The sequence below is a fragment of the Lithobates pipiens genome, unplaced genomic scaffold (genome assembly GCF_037356315.1).
Source record: "Lithobates pipiens isolate NorthernLeopardFrog02 unplaced genomic scaffold, aLitPip1_a1.2 Scaffold_25, whole genome shotgun sequence".
Classification (NCBI taxonomy): domain Eukaryota; kingdom Metazoa; phylum Chordata; class Amphibia; order Anura; family Ranidae; genus Lithobates; species Lithobates pipiens.
The window spans coordinates 41,575,377-41,593,353 of record NW_027507787.1 but is presented as its reverse complement, the minus strand read 5'-3'; the positions used below and the strand labels follow the sequence as shown (position 1 = coordinate 41,593,353).

General features: G+C 39.6%; 1 protein-coding gene across 2 annotated transcripts in view; it reads right to left on the bottom strand.

Annotated features, from left to right (window-relative positions):
• Positions 1-17,977, bottom strand: part of PIK3AP1 (phosphoinositide-3-kinase adaptor protein 1) — a 196,194-nt gene that overhangs the window by 115,947 nt on the left and 62,270 nt on the right. For both annotated transcript variants that reach the window (XM_077454361.1, XM_077454360.1), the window contains exons 3-6: positions 15,182-15,291; positions 12,175-12,319; positions 6,561-6,703; positions 711-843 (exon numbers count right to left, since the gene is read on the bottom strand). In XM_077454361.1, the coding sequence (XP_077310487.1) occupies positions 711-843; positions 6,561-6,703; positions 12,175-12,319; positions 15,182-15,291 (531 nt within the window). The remainder of the gene's footprint in view (positions 1-710; positions 844-6,560; positions 6,704-12,174; positions 12,320-15,181; positions 15,292-17,977) is intronic.

Here is a 17,977-nt window from a genome sequence, read left to right as displayed (position 1 = left end):
ACATGTACAAGAGTGTGCGTGTAAAATGCTGAACAGTATTGCCCTGTACACACGGTCGAACATTCCGACAACAAAATCCATCGGATGGATTTTGTGCCAATCTTGTCTTGCATACACACGGCCGGACAAAGTTGTCGGAAAATCTGATCGTTCTTAACGAGGTGACGTACAACACGTACGTTGGGACTATAAATGGTCCAGTAGCCAATAGCTGTGGTCTCTCAATTTATTCTGAGCATGCGTGGCACTTTGTCCGTCGGAATTGTCTACACACGATCAGAATTTAAACGATCAGATTTTGTTGTCGGAAAATTTTAGATCCTGCTCTCAAACTTTGTGTGTCGGAAATTCCGAAAAGTCTGATGGAGCCCACATACGATCGGATTTTCCCACAACACGATCTGATCGCACATTTTCCGTCAAAAATTCCGACCGTGTGTACAGGGCATTAGGCAGATTTTTAATTTTTTTATTTCTTCTTTTATCAATCTACATGTGGCGCTAGTTTACTGATTTCTATGTGCCTGTGTTAACATCTCTATTAAAAGCAATGGGCTACATTCATATAATTTAAAAAATGCTGTATTTCCTAAAAACTTGGGTTTTGGAGCCTGTGATCAAGAACCCTACTTGTGCCAAGATTCAAAAAGATACTGTATCATTAAAAAGTATATCTTTCTGAGCCAGGAAATTAGGAAATGTTTACTCACTTGCAATTGTATTTTCTTCTTCAATCTGATTAATTCCAAAAAGATGCAGACCAGATGCTGGAATGTTGTTTTTCAATGATTCCGTCAGCAATTTATCAAGTGCCTCTCGGTTGTAAGGCATTATTTTGAATGCCTAGTAAAAAAAACAAAAAAACAACCTCATTGTTAAAAATAAATGTAATTACTTAGATTCTTGCTAACAGCAGAGAATTTAGCTCACACTCTACATAAGTAGAGCAGACACAGTGAAATCTCACAATCTAATGCCAGCAGGTGGGCTGGCAGGTCAGCACACAAAATGTGAAAGCATTAGTTGGCCACCAATGGCATCGGTTTGAAAATGGCCGCACTGGTTTTACACTGTCACATGAAGAATTGGAAAGACTGTGACTGAGGTAAGCAATAATGGTTTAGATGTTTAACACATTTAGAGTACATTCATAAAATATTCAATATATACAGTAGCAGCTTTTCTGTCCTTACTTGTAGTGGGTACATTTGTTTTCTTTTTTTTAGGCTTATTTCCCTGTATTTTCACTTGTTGATCTTGCCAGCAAAACACTTCCTGTTCTAGTGTGAAAACCCTCGCCCTGTATGGTATCCATGAAATAGCAGTTTTGTGACCCTAGGAAAGGTAGTGTTGGAGGACTACATAACACCTTACCCACTTATGACTGCTGAGGTGCATAGGCCTAGGAATAAAAACGACTGTTAACATAACAAACCCCTTGACCCCCCCCCCCCCCCCCCCAAAGAACCACACTTACAACCATTAGATTGGAAAAGGGGCAAGGCCACAGCTTTATTTATATTCCAACACTGAACATGTAAAGACCTTTAACCGGTGCCAGTCACAGTTGTACTGTGAGCACACTTTAACATTAATTAGACAAAATTCCAAAGGGGGCCTGTCCTTACCATGTGCTGGACAGACAGACTAATTCCAACTTCAGTCAAGGGCATAGCCCATTACAGCAACTTTAACTGCTGGCAAGGTTGAAAAAAAACACTGCTAAAACTGTGACAGACCATCCAAAAAAAGGGACGGGAGGGCGGGCAGCTCTTCCAGACCTTCAAAAGGCCCAAAATAACTTGGGGGCTCAAGCCCATCCCATCACCTTGTGACCTTTCTACCAATCCTCCATAACCACTTAAACCATGCCCAGATTCTGGCCATGACCCCATCAGTCAAGGCTCTCTTTCCCTAAAGGGATCAAGAGGACTTCATCATTTCCATAATATGAAGGGAGATGTGTTGTGGTCCACAGGGGTGAACTGGGCAGGGCTGATAATGCCACTTGAAATTTTAGTACAGCAGAGGCAGTGTCCACATAAAGTTAGGAGCTCACTGGATTTCTTTCAAAGTTTACAGATATTTGTTGCAATTATTAAACAGACATAACAGAGCATTTTCAGTGGTTGATTTAATATATTAAAAGGGAGCAAACAGAAGTTATTTGTTAGGGTTCACATACACTTTAACATATACAGAATATGATATTATTATTTGGGAACCATTATTTTTTTAATTACATTTGGGAACCACGGTATAGGCCTTTCTGCCTAATATACTCTGCGTGCATGGTAATAATGAGGCTCTGAATCATATAGAAGTTTGGAATGATGGGCTGCCTAATGCACCAAAAAAGCGCATGCACTGTTTTGTGTAAAGCAGCACACCACAACGCACAGTGGTGTGTTATGGAGTGGTATGACACAGGTGTGTTAATAAGGTGTGTTGGGGTGCCATTAAGAACGAATGGCACCACAGCATGTGCACAATTTGCATTTTGCATGTTGCTGCTGTGCAACAGTATGTGACTGAAGACCTGGGTTCGCAGGTTGGGATCATTCACTAAATGGCTAACTTTGGGCTTATGTTCACAGGCATCCGAACAAATTTACTCCCCATAAAAATCTATGGAAATGCCAAATCAGCTTGATGCAATTTGAAGCATCTTAGGAGATCACAAACAGTTGCAAAGGAAGAAGCTGCAGAGAAAGATCTCAGAAGCATCTAATAATGGTTACAAACAGATTTATATAAGCTATCTATTCATCGTTCCATATGGCTAAGCTGATTAGAATTGAATACATGTTGCAATCTAAAGACCCTTTATTCAATTAATTTAGTGATCTCTTGATTGAATTCTGCTCAGCTAAGTCCATATGTTGTGGCAAAATCTTTTAAATGCTTCACACTGGGGGTTATTTACGAAAGGCAAATTCACTTTGCACTGCAAGTGCACTTGAAAGTGCAGTTGCTCTAAATCTAAGGGGTAGATCTAAAATGAGTGGAAGCTCTGCTGATTTTATCATCCAATCATGTGCAGGCTAAAATGCTGTTTTTTATTTTTCTTGCATGTCCCCCTCGGATGTACAGCCACTTTACTTCCAAGTAAATTTTCAAGTGGATTTTCCTTTTGTAAATAACCCCCATTGTGTGTTCTTGAGAGTCAATTGTAGTACAATCCACTAATTATTTTTTAAAGATTATTAAGATGTTTGAATAATAGATTTGTGTTGTGTGTGTGTGTGTTATAGATGTTTGAGTTATAGATAGGGGTTGATTTACTAAAGGCTGCATTTACAGTGACACTAAATTTCCTCAGAGCTTAGTGTAAGTGGTGAAGCTCTGTTGATTTCCATCATCCAGTCATGTGCAAGCAAAAATGGGTTATGAATATGCATACTTCTCCTAGACAACCAGCAGGAGTTTTCTGACCACTGGTGATGCTGGAAGAGAGTATAAATATGCAGGGTGGTCAGGTGATCAGGATCCTCCTACCTAGACCTTGGTCTGATGTGGGTGTGGGAGGAACTGCTGTGCTGAGTAGGCCTGAAGCCTAAGGTCTAGCCATGTGGTATAGGCTCTGCAATTGAGGGCCTGTCTGCATGCTTGCAGGAGTTGATGGGAATCTGCAATGAAGTACCAGAAGCCTCTTTGACATAGATGAGGAACTGTTGAAGAGACTGGGAAAGCATCATAGACAGACTCATTCAGCCAAGTCCTGCACTTTACTTGTGAGTTGTGGTTGCTATTGGAGACAGCTTTTGCTAAGAAAGTACAGAACACTAGGTACAGCTTAAAGGCTCTTTTCTGTACTGCTGTCTACCTTTGTTTTTTTGAGGAGTCTGTTAGTCTGCTGTCTACTTGACCCAGGGTGTCCTTACCCCCTCTCCCTGAATTTTTTGTGGGAGCAATAAACTCACTTTTGTTTAGCATTAAAAGTAACTGGTGCCTATTTTTTTTTTTTACTCCTGTTCACATCCCACCATGTCTAGCAACCTACACCCTGGGGTGAAAGATGAACACTGGTGGTCCGGGAGGTGCTATATATTATAATCGCAACACTTTTGTGTTTGCCCCTATTTATCATGAGCTGAATGCAAAGATCTACAACTTTTTCTATGTACACAAAAGGCCTATTTCTCTCAAAAGTTGTTCACAAATCTGTATAAATCTGTGTTGGTAAGAACTTCTCCTTTGCCAAGAATCCATCCACCTCACAGGTCTCAGGTCCCAGGAACTCAACATCTAGCATCTTCACGTCCAAGACCAGCCACCCGGACAGTTGCTGCAACAATCGGTTTGCATAACCAAAGACTTTCTGCACAAACTGTCAGAAGCCATCTCAGGGAAGCTCATCTGCATGATCATCGTCCTCATCAGGGTCTTGACCTGACTGCAGTTTGTCATCGTAACCAAATTGAGTGGGCAAATGCTCACATTCAATGGCATCTGGCACTTTGGAGAGGTGTTCTCGTCACAGATGAATCCTGTTTTCTTTTGCAATGTACAGGGCAGATAGCATACAACGTGTGTATGGCATCATGTGAGTGAGCGGTTTGTCAACACTGTGGATCAAGTGGCCCATGGTGGCGGTGCGGTTATGATGTGGGCAAGTGTATGCTATGGACAACGAACACAGGTGTATTTTATTGATGGCATTTTAAATGCACAGAAATACTGTGACAAGATCCTGAGGCCCATTGTTGTGCCATAAATCCACAACCATCACTCCATGTTGCAGCATGATAATGCACGGCCATACTCACCGGACATGTCACCCATTAAGGGATGTTTGGGATGCTCTCGATCGGCATATGCGACAACATGTTCCAATTCCTGCCAATATCCAGCAACTTCGCACAGCCATTGAAGAGGAATGGACCAACATTCCACAGGTCACAATCAACAACCTGATCAACTCTATGCGAAGGAGATGTGCTGCACAGCGTGAGGCAAATGGTGGTAACACCAGATACTGACTGGTTTGTGGACTTTTGGACCCTCCGATCCCCCCCCCCCCCCCCCCCGCCAATATAGTAAAACTGCACATTTTAGAGTGGCCTTTTATTGTGGCCAGCCTAAGGCACACCTGTGCAATAATCATGCTGTCGAATCAGCATCTTGATATGCCACACCTGTGAGGTGGATGGATTATCTCAGCAAAGGAGAAGTGCTCACTAACACAGATTTAGTCAGATTTGTGAACAATATTTGAGAGAAATAGGACTTTTGTGTACATATAAAAAGTCGTAGTTCTTTGGATTCATTTATAAGTTTGCTCAGTGTATATATATATATATATATATATATATATATATATATATATATATATATAAATTAACCCAATACATATACATAAATTATGGTCTGTTCTGATAAAGTGAACTGCCATCATAAAAGTAGCTTATTCTTAGCCCTTGTACACACGGTCGGAGATTCCGACAACCAAATCCGTCGGATTTTGTCTGTCAGATTTTGTCTGACGGATCTTGTCCGAAACTGTTGCATACACACGGTCGGACAAAGTTGTTGGAAAATCCGATCTTTCAGAACGTGATGACGTAATTTCGTTACGATGGGACTACATTCAGGCTAGTAGACAATAGCTTTGATGTAGGAATTTGATCTGAGCATGCGTGGCACTTTGTCCGATCGGAATTCTCTACACATGATCTGAGTATGTCCGATCTGACCAGTTTGTCGGAAAATATTTCCAGCAAGTTGGAAAATTTGGTCCGACGGAAATTCCGATGGAAACAGTCCCATGCATACCACACACAGTCGGATTATACGACAAAACGGTCCGATAGGACACATTCCGACGGATTCTCCGACCGTGTGTACAAGGGCTTAAAGCTGAACTCCAGGCATTTTTTTTACCATGCAGTGAGGCTGTGTGCATACTTCATGGGTTAACTTCTTGTTTTGTAAAGGGGCGACCAGAAGGCCTAGCCGACGGGAACATAAGTGGAAGCAGGTACCTGCCAAAATCGGGTACCTGCCCTCCCCCCCCCACCCAGGAGCTGGGGTGGAGGCACTTTTGGGTGGAACTCTGCTTTAAGGAGTTTTCATTTGGCTGAAGTTTCTGAAAAAAACAGGAGCTCTGGGTGGAATTTTGCTGTTGCATAAAACCTTGAAGGTCACTGTGGAAGGTGACATTAAGGCAGTTTGGTGGCTTTTAAGAGTGAAAAAGACTTAAATGCCCCTGGGGAATACAGATGCTCTCCTTGACCTGGTCTTGTGTCGAAATCTGGTCCTTCATTAGCCTTGCAATTTTACTTTAATCTGTCTGCAAAAAAAATCCCTCTAAATAAAGATGAGAGGTTTATTTCTATTTTGCGTTTTTTTTTTTTTAACATTTTTCTTAAGTAGCACAATGATCAAAATTGAATTTAATTTCACTGCAATCACTCTGTTCATTTCTAGATGCAAAACTTTCTAGCAGCATATACATAATCACTGCATTTTGCACTTTCTTGTTAAATGTTAAAAAGGCCTGACAGAGATTTTCCTAGTAATCGATTCAGCAGCTGATAAAATATGCACACACATCATACCTGGCACATGAATTCTACGGGATTAGTTGCACTATCAAGCAGCTGACAAATTTCTTCCATATCTGTGAAATATGTGATTTTAGCATCACATATGTGTAAGTCTCCAGAGAAAACCTTTAGAAATACTGGCCCAGAAGGCAGGTCTGTGCAGAACAGAAAAAAGCTTGTTAAAACCAAGGAATATGCAGGTTTTGTAAGACAATTATTATTGAATAACTATATATTTTTTCCCTTGTTTTGAGCATATTTGTCCATACCTAATAACTTATAGTTCTAAAATGTGCAGTATGTCAGCCAAAACTTTTTTTTTATTTTTTTTTTATTTTTTTTTAGATAGAGAATGCAATGATTAGATCCTCAGTTGCCGGTAGGACAAGAAGTAATGAAAAAAAAAAATCTGTAATGGAATCCTGGATAGCAGTAATAGCTGACAAGGGTTCTTCTAATCTAACCCTTTCCAATGCTATCCAAAACTAAGACAAAAGTTGTGGCTCAACATACATTTTAAAGATAAACTCTGTATAATACAGTTTTGTATATTTATTACGTGTTCTTGCATAGCAAGAGCACTTACTGTTATCTCACATATATATTATTAACCACTTGAGACCCGCGCTATAGCCAAATGACGGCTACAGCGCGGACCTCCTTTGCCGGGACAACGTCTATTGACGTCGTCCCGTGCACAAGCGGCCTGCGCGCCCCCTGAGGGGCGCGCGCGACACGCTCTGTGATCGGCGAGTCTATGAGACTCGTCTGATCACGGATCCGAGCAAGGGGTCGATCCTGACCCCTTACCACGTGATCAGCTGTCAGCCAATGACAGCTGATCATGTGATACAACAGAGCCGGTAATCGGCTATTATTCCTCCTCGCGCTGACAGCGCGAGGAGAAAAAAAAAGAGCCGATCACTGGCGGCCGTGATCGGGACATCAGTCCCGATCACGGCCAGCTTACTAGTGCCCACCTGCCCCCCTCAGGAATAAATAAGTGCCCCCCGTAAGTGCCACCCAGCAGTGCCAACAGTGCCACCCAGCAGTGCCCACAGTGCCACACATCAGTGCCCACAGTGCCACCCATCAGTGCCCACAGTGCCGCCCACAATCTGCCTCAACAACGGTGCTGCACCCCAGTGCCACATATCCGTGCCCATCAGTGTCATCTACCAGTGCCCATCAGTGCCACCCATCAGTGCCCAGCAGTGCCACCTATCAGAGCCACCTATCAGTGCCACCTATCAGTGCCACCTATCAGTGCCCATCAGTCCCATCTATCAGTGGTACTTATCAGTGCCCCTTAGTGCCACCCATCCGTGCCACCCATCTGTGCCACCCATCCGTGCCATCTTATCTGTGCCCATCTTTGCCCATCAGTGCCGCCTTATTTGTGCCCATCAGTACTGCCTTATCTGTGCCTATCGGTGCCACCTTATCTGTGCCTATTAGTGCCGCCTTAACTATGCCTATCAGTGCCCACCAGTGCAGCCTATCAGTGCCCACCAGTGCAGCCTATCAGTGCCCACCAGTGCAGCCTATCAGTGCGCCTCATCCGCGCACTTCAATGAAGGAGAAAAATGACCTGTTTGCAAAATTTTATAACAAACTATTAAATATGATTTTTTATTTTTTTTGCATCTTTTTTTGTTTGTTTAGCAAAAAATAAAACTCCCATCTGTGATTAAATACCACCAAAAGAAAGCTCTATTTGTGGGAAAAAAATGATAAAAATTTCATTTGGGTACAGTGTTGTATGCCCGCGCAATTGTCATTCAAAGTGCATCAGCGCTGAAAGCTGAAAATTGGTTTGGGCAGGAAGGGGGGGTTTAAGTGCCCAGTAGCAAGAGCACTTACTGTTATCTCACATATATATTAGTATTATTATTATTATTATAGCCAAATTTACCACCCTAACTCCTCCCACAGCTTTTACACTACATAGACAGTAATATACCAATATTACGTGCGGATTGTTCCCGATTGGTGTGCTATTACTTTGTGGAACATTTTGCCGAATGGTTCACGAAATATCGGCATTTTTGCGGCAAATTTTTTTCCATAGGAATGAATGGTGAAATGTTCAAAACTAGAGTGGGAGGTGACAAAAGCTGACAACCCCATGACCAGCCAAAACATTATGACCAGCCAAAATATTATGACCAGCCAAAACATTATGACCCCCCAGTTACTCCGCCCACTCCAGTAGGTGGAGGCAAGAACACTTCACACAATTTCCACAGAAATTGTAGCTTTTCTAGTTATTATTATTATAGCCAAATTTACCACCCTAACTCCTCCCACAGCTTTTACACTACATAGACAGTAATATACCAAAACGTGCAGATTTTTCCCGATTGGTGTGCTATTACTTTGTGGAACGTTTCGCCGAAAGGTTCACGAAATATCCCCCCTGACCAGCCAAAACATTATGTTCAGCCAAAACATTATGACCAGTCAAAACATTATGACCGCCCCATGATCAGCCAAAACAGTATGTACACAGCATGATCAGCCAAATAATTTATAACCACCCCATTATCAGCCAAAACATTATGACCAGCCCATGAAAAAAAAAAAAAAAAAAATTTTCTACTTTTTTACTACTATTTATACTTTTTAAAATATTAAGCTTTTTAACACTTTTCACAGTTACTCCAGCCACTCCAACCACACAACAGTTACTCAAGCCACTTCACCCAGTTACTCCGCCCACTCCAGTAGGTGGAGGCAAGAACACTTCACACAATTTCCCCAGAAATTTTAGCTTTTCTAGTTATTATTCTTATTCTTATTCTAGCCAAATTTACCACCCTAACTCCTCCCACAGCTTTTACACTACATAGACAGTAATATACCGATACGTGCAGATTGTTCCCGATTGGTGTGTTATTACTTTGTGGAACATTTCGCCGAATGGGTCACGAAATATCGTGACCGGCAAATGAATGGCAACATTTTCAAAACTAGAGTGGGAGGTGACAAAAGCTGATCAGCTAAAACATTATGACCCCCCATGATCAGCCAAAACATTATGACCACTCCATGATCAGCCAAAACATTATGACCACTCCATGATCAGCCAAAACATTATGACCACAACATGATCAGCCAAATAATTTATGATCACCCTATGATCAGCCAAAACATTATGACCACCCCATGATCAGCCAAAACATTATGACCACCCTATGATCAGCCAATACATTATGACCCCTCCACATGATCAGCCAAAACATTATGACCACAACATGATCAGCCAAAACATTATGACCACTCCATGATCAGCCAAAACATTATGACCACAACATGATCAGCCAAATAATTTATGATCACCCTATGATCAGCCAAAACATTATGACCACCCCATGATCAGCCAAAACATTATGACCACCCTATGATCAGCCAAAACATTATGACCACAACATGATCAGCCAAAACATTATGACCACAACATGATCAGCCAAAACAGTATGTCCACAACATGATCAGCCAAAACATTATGACCACAACATGATCAGCCAACATATTATGACCACCCCATGATAAAAAAAATAATTTTTGAAAAAAATAATTTTTGAAAAAAATAATTTTTGAAAAAAATAATTTTTGAAAAAAATAATAATTTTTGAAAAAAATAATAATTTTTGAAAAAAATAATAATTTAAAAAAAAAATAAAAAAAAAATCATTTTTGAAAAAAATAATTGTTGAAAAAAATAATTGTTGAAAAAATGTTTTTTTGAAAAAAAAAATCATTTTTGAAAAAAAAAAACATTTAAAAAAAGCTTTTTTGAAAAAAAAATGAAAATCTTTTTTGAAAAAAAATCTATTAAAAAAAAACAAAAATCATTTTTGAAAAAAGAAAATCATTTTTAAAAAAAATGTTCAGCTCTTTCAGCTAATGATGGAAATTCAACTTTTTTACTACTATTTATACTTTTTAAAATATTAATATTTTTTTTTTAAATCTTTATTTATTTATTTAATAAAAATTTTTTACAAGCAGGAAGAGGAGGACCACAATATTGGAAGAGGCACACATGAAATAATCAATGTGGGTAAGAGTATTCTTTCTCTCCTCTACCCTTCCCACACCACAAAAAAAAAACAGGCATCCTATTTCTTTACTCTCCATTCATCTATTATCCCTCCCCTCTACTTTCGCTACCCCTCCCGTCCCTCTCATCCACTCCTCATATAAGTGGATCAGAGGGAGGGGAGCCCCCCCCCCCCTCAAGTCCATAAACCTCACTATATTTCCTCGTTAGCTTAAATCTTTTCCAAGTCCCCCACTTATTCCGTGACTCCCTACCTACGTCCTCTTCAACTACTCTAAGTTTTTCCATTCTGTGTATTTCGTCTATTTTCTCTAGCCATTCCCTTACTTTAGGGGCTTCTACTTCCTTCCATTTTTTTGGTATCAGGCTCTTTGCCGCATTTATCAGATGGATTGTAAGGGAGTTTCTATATTCTTTTAATGGAGAATCTATACAATGGAAAAGGCAGGCCCAGGGATTTTCAGGTATTTTAATGTTAATTATCATCTTTATAAATCCTAATATTTCCCTCCAATAGTTCTTAATCTTTGGGCAATTCCACCATGCAGTATGTCAGCCAAAACCTATTTTTTTTTTTTTTTTTTTTTTTTTTTTTTTAGATAGAGAATGCAATGATTAGATCCTCAGTTGCTGGTAGGACAAGAAATAATGAAAAAAAAATATTCTATAATGGAATCCTGGATAGCAGTAATAGCTGACAAGGGTTCTTCTAATCTAACCCTTTCCAATGCTATCCAAAACTAAGACAAAAGTTGTGGCTCAACATACATTTTAAAGATAAACTCTGTATAATACAGTTTTGTATATTTATTAAGTGTTCTTGCATAGCAAGAGCACTTACTGTTATCTCACATATATATTATTAAGTGTTCTTGCATAGCAAGAACACTTACTGTTATCTCACATATATATTAGTATTATTATTATTATAGCCAAATTTACCACCCTAACTCCTCCCACAGCTTCTACACTACATAGACAGTAATATACCAAAACGTGCGGATTGTTCCCGATTGGTGTGCTATTACTTGGTGGAACGTTTTGCCGAATGGTTCACAAAATAATAATAATAATTTTTGAAAAAAAAATCAATTAAAAAGAAACAAAAATCATTTTTGAAAAATGAAAATTATTTTTGAAAAAATGTTGAGCTCTTTCAGCTAATGATGGAAATTCAACTTTTTTACTACTATTTATACTTTTTAAAATATTAAGCTTTTTAACACTTTTCACAGTTACTCCAGCCACTCCATCCACACAACAGTTACTCAAACCACTCCACCCAGTTACTCCGCCCACTCCAGTAGGTGGAGGCAAGAACACTTCACACAATTTCCACAGAAATTGTAGCTTTTCTAGTATGTAATAGATGTTCTTTCAGTTGTATGTTTTACTCCCATATTTTCAGAAAATTTAAATGTCAACAGTTTTCCAAATTTTTTTATTGCTTAAAAATGCTCTTTTCCATTTTTCTAGAAACCCCTAGATTGTCTACTTATCATAAATAATGCTTAAATCTGATGTAATTGCAGTAATCTGACCATGTGTGGCAAATCTTACCTGGGGCATCCACTGATAAGATGTATTCATTCTGCAATGTAGCGGGTGACTTTACACATGTGCCATTCAATGGGTTAAAATGAACCTCATTTTTAATTCCACTGTCAAGTTTGCACTTAAATATTAAATATATTTCTGTCTTTACCTGAAAAAAAAAATGTTTTTTTTTTAACATGTAATATAGAAGATAAGGCTATATTAAGAAATTACTTTAATTTGAAGGTATCGCTAACCAAAACAGTTTTTTCGTTTTGTATAGTATACAGATTGATTTAAATGCCTATCAGGTTATTTCTTTCCTGTCTGTGGCCACCATTAGGGAGCTTTTTCCTCTCTTCCGATTCCATTGACAACATTATCACTAGGGCAGAAAGTAATGGCAGATATTTCTAACAAGGACACCAGAGCAGTAAAAAGTGGGAGTGGAGAGTTTCCTTTGCCTCCTGTCACATGACAGTGATATCACTGAGACAGGAAGAAAAAGAAAATCTCCCCAATGGAATGCAGTAAAAAAACTGGTAGGGGTTTTAATTGTCCTCTACTCTATTCAAAACAATGATAATGTTTTGGCTAGGAAACACTCTAAAGGGATTATGTCAAAAAGCAAAAGACCTGTATGGCACTGACAGAAGCACCGATTTTCTCATCCATGTACTGCATACTAGCTCTCAGGCATTAAAACTGAAACAGTTTTTTCCCACCAATATGTTATTGCAATTAGTATGCAGCACTTAGCCAGGGATTAGTTGCTCCCATCCCACTGTTGCTTTCATCAACTACTTTAAATAATTTTACTAAAAATTACAAGCACATACACAATATTTTGTAAACCTTACTAATATAATATTTAGACAGTCTAAGTCTATTCTTTTCAAGAGTAGAAAGGTAGATACCTATTCTAAAAAAAAAAATTGTTAAAGTGGTAGTTAACCCACTCTGCTAACTTTCTATAATCCTCTTTGTATCCTTATGCTAGATGCTCCTGTTTCTGTGTTTTATAAAGAAAAACTTCTTTACCTGTTTTCAGAATGTGGTTTGGAAATCACGTGACCCACTGCCTCTCTGCTCTCCCCGTCTGATAGCTGCGGGCGGGCCAAGATTCCTCCACTGACGCCAATCAGGAGGAGAGGAAGAGAGAGCTGGCGGGTCACGTGATCGCCGATCGGCGCTCTGAAAACAGGTAAAGAAGGCATTGTCTTTATAGATCATGGAGCATCTAGTATAAGGAGACAAAGAGGATTATACAAGATTTTAAATGTTATTTCAGCAGCAGGAGGGGAGGAGACAGGCGCCTGACACAGAGCAGACAGGCAGGGAGGGAGGGGGGAGAGAGCACAGAGGAGGACAGGAGAGCTGTGGCTGACGGAGGCCCGTAAACTGACCATGGTGTTAGGGCTCAGCAGTCATATACACCATGGTCAGCTTACAGAGGGGATGGCAGAAACTGGCAGGATCAGCCAAGTATTTCAGGTGATACAAGGGGCCAAACTACACAGCACAAGCACCATGCTGTGTAACATGCTTTAGAGGAACAGGATCAATATATTTTTAGGTTAACAAACGCTTTGAAGTTGAGTTCTGACTTTTGCTTCTCTAATGCCTGGTACACACAATTAGATGATCTGGCAAATGATCATCTGTTTTTTTTTTTGCATGCTAATCTCATACTGAAAATGAAGAGGTTACTAAAGTTATGAAAATTCTCGTATAACAGAATAAAAAAATATCAGAAGTGATGGAATATATTGTTTTGTATTGTATTTTCGGACAAAAGCTGTACTTTGGTATCGTATGAGAAAAATGTTCATGTTTGTCCCTTCAGATAATATTGGATGAACTGTCATGATCGGCTCTCGAAAACTGTGTACTAATGAACAGATTATCAAACAATCTCTTCTAAAGCAGTATTTGTCATACAATTTTCTAAATGTGTGTACAGGAACAAAAGTAATTCTATGATGGGCTATACTAGCCTTCCCATTACTGTCCTGCCTTATAGCAGCACCCATCAACTCACCAACCCACCAACTCACCAATGGAAACAGCCTTCATAATCTCCGATCCTTTTGCAATTTTCTATTTTAATATATTTATTAGGATTTTTTGGTAAATGTTTGCAATTTTATTGACTTAATTGTCTGAAGGAAAGAGCAATAGGTATCTACCACAGGCCAGCATGGACACTCTTATGCCCAGATAGGCAGCCAGAAGAGCAAAACCCTTCTTCACTATGGATTTCTCTTGCAAGCAGGGCAGGACTTACCATTGGGCTTAACTGGGCTCAAGCCCATGGGCCCCACCCAATAGGGGGCCCACCAAGATACATAGCCGAGTGTACCCGGCTCGGCTCCGCTCACAGTTACTGGGCGTGACTGTGAGCCGAGCCGAGTACACTAGACTACTCTCGTCTCCGTTCGGGACTGCAAGAGGACCCGAGAACCGCCGAGATACACAGGACTCTGTATCTCGGCAGCGCCATTTTTAAACTTCGAGACTGCAATGACAAGCCTGCAAATGACAAGGCTGCAATGACACTGGACAAGGCTGCAGATGGATAGGCAAGGCTGCAGATGGACACTGATAAGGCTGCATTGATGGGTATTTAAATGTAAGTTTTTTCCTTAAACTTCCCTCCTAAAAGTTTTTTCCTTAAAATTCCCTCCTAAACGTGGGGTGCGTGTCATACGCCAGCACGTGTCATACGCCAGCACGTGTTATACGCCAATAAATACAGTAATGTATAGAAGGTAGGGCCCGAAATTGACTCAAGCCCAGGGGCCCCCACCACCCTAAGTCCTGCCCTGCTTGCAAGCAAAGGCAGCACCGAGGAATCCTGCATTTAAACAAACGTATGGAAAATGTTAACCCTCCGTTATTCACAGACAATCTTCTGTCCAGAACAGATGTGTAATCTACTTTAGAAAAACATGTACAGTAATCCAAGTACACACAATTTAAAGATTTAATTTACATCTTTACATAGAGAAAGTAGATAAAATGCACAAACCCCACAACGGATCCTTTCTGGCTGTATGGACAAAAGGTTTCCCTGAATGGCTTCTGGGTGCCTCTGATCTTGTGGATGTTCTGGTTCTGTACCAGATTCACAACCAGAATCTACAACAGTAAAAGACATATAAACGCCTGTAGATTATAAAAGGAATATTTGCAGATCAAAGCATTACAAATGCCATCTTTAAATATTTTGCTAGTATAACAGGGACTTCTCTAGGTAAGGTAGATAACAATAATTGTTACAAACCAAAAGGAGTACCATTTGATGTAGCTAGTGCTCTTGAAATATTTAGCAGCACCAAAACCATGGGAGGAAGCATTTATCTCAGACTTTATTAGCTCATGAGCCGCATTCAGTGTGACTGCAAGAAGTGAGCAAGGCATTTCCCCTATGCTTCATTATGATGATCTTCAACAGTTTAATAAAGGTTCTAAGTTTGTCAGCATTTACTTGATAATGTTGCAAGACCAGTTTTGTCAAAATGTGAATTACCACACTGTGGTAAAAAAAAAAAAAAAACTGCTGCAACATTTTTCAAGGTTTTATGAATATGTAAAGAAAAAAAAACAATTTTCTCAAAAGGTCAATACTTGCCAAATAAAATAAGATGAAACTGAAAACTGGCTGGCCTGAAAACTGAAACAGCCCTGTATATGTTTCACAAAGTATATTTACTCCCTAAGGGCCGGTTCACACTGCGGGCGATGCAAGGCGACACGACTCGCCTCGCCTCGATCTGACAAGTCGCCCCCGTTCTGTACAATGGAACCGTTCTGAGAGGAGCGACTCGAGTCGCTCCGACTCAGAAAAAAAGGTTCCTGTACTACTTTCGGGCGACCTCGGGGCGACTTGCATTGACTTCTATACAGAAGTCATCTGCAAGTTGCCGCTGAGGTCGCAGCAGGTCGCGGCGAGGCAAGTCGGTGTCGCCTCGCATCGCCTGCAGTGTGAACCGGCCCTTACCCTCAACATCTCATTGACAAAGTAGCTCTCATATTTTTGTGGTTGCTCCTCAAATGAAACTGACATGGATATTTATTGGATGTTATTAATATTTGGGATCTAAATCATAAGATTTTTCTTAGATATATATTTTAAAACTGTTCCTAAAGACCCAACAGCCTTTCTTTTTAAACCTATTGATTTCAACTCCTTTGTTGTTTTTAAATGTCCATATATATCACTTAAAAGAGAAGTATAGCCAAAGCTTTTTTTTAAGATTTCACTTATTCCACAGTTTTGTTGAATTACTTTTTTTTTTATATAAGCAACAAGGTCACTTTAGGATGAATGCAGATAAGTATATTTTTTATTCTGAGAAATTGCCTCTTTAATTATCAGAAAAGGAGACTGCACAGTACTAAGCAATTTATTCTCTATACTTCTACAGAGCAAAGATATCACATTGGGGTTGATTTACTACAGGCAAATCCACTTTGCACTACAAGTGCACTGCAATTGCTCTTGGAAGTGCAATCGCTGTAGATCTGAGGGGGACACACAAGGAAAATAAAAAAAACAGCATGTCAGCTTGCACATGATTGGATGATAAAATCAGCAGAGCTTCCACTCATTTCAGATCTTCCCCTCAGATCTACAGTGACTGCACTTCCAAGTGTACTTTCAGTGCAAAGTGGATTTGCCTTTAGTAAATCAATCCCATAGTGCTTTACACAGTACATGAATCAATCCACATCAGTGCTTGTCAAAACATAGAAATTAATGTCTCTGCCATTCTAGGTGTGGTGAAGTACTTTTTAACTCAGTGAAAAGGAACTACAGCACCTGGAGGAATCCAAGCAAACACAAGGTAAACAGTACCAACTCCATGCAGACAGTAAATAGTGGGTCTGGAATTAAGAGATACATGGATACTAACCACCAAGTCACCAGTCCTGCTCAGAGGTGGTGTTAAATGCATGCTAAATCTAGCAGAAAATATTAATTAAATCACATATCAATAAAAAGGACTTTCTAATTTTGCTGAATTTGTAATGTTAGCAGGTGAGCATTAAGGCTGCATTCACACCTATGCATTTTTTGTGTGTTTTGCATTTTGCAGATTTGCACTACAGAACATGTTCCATAGGAAACAATGTTAAATAGACTGTAGTGCAAATATGCAAAATGCAAAAAGCACTAAAATTGCATATGTGTGAATCCAGCCTAATAGCTCATTGATTGTTTTTCTGGTTTGTGTAAAATTGCACTTACAGGGCCAGTTCACACCACATGCAGTCCATTGTGTTTTTGTTCTGCATCAAAAATGCATGGAAAGTAGGTTATTTGGTTTCCAATGGCATAGTTCACACCTGTGCAGTCAGTTCCAGGATGTAGTAGTGCAATGCAGTGCTTTTTTCCTGGACTGTACTGGAGCGTGGTAAAAAACATAAAAAATGCACGGACCCCAGTACAGTGAAAAAAAAAAAAAAAAACACAGGAAAAAAAGCATCTGTAATGCATAAAAAACGCACCAGAACGCGTTAAGACGTACATGCATAAATGCATCCGGAACTGATCTGGAGTGCGTTTTTGTGGTGTGAAACAGCCCTAAAAGCAACATAATTTTTTTAGTTAAATTAAAAAAGATCAATATAAAGTAAATACTTTTTTCAGTTTGTGTTAATGTTTTAGATTCCTTGTCTCTTTGTATAATTTGTAAGTATACATTTACAAGGGGTAGCCATATTTGCTCCTTACATGTTTACACCTCAATTTCTACTCCCTAACAAGTAACTTATTTTATATGTTAACTTTTGGTCTGGTTAATATAGTTATTATTTATCA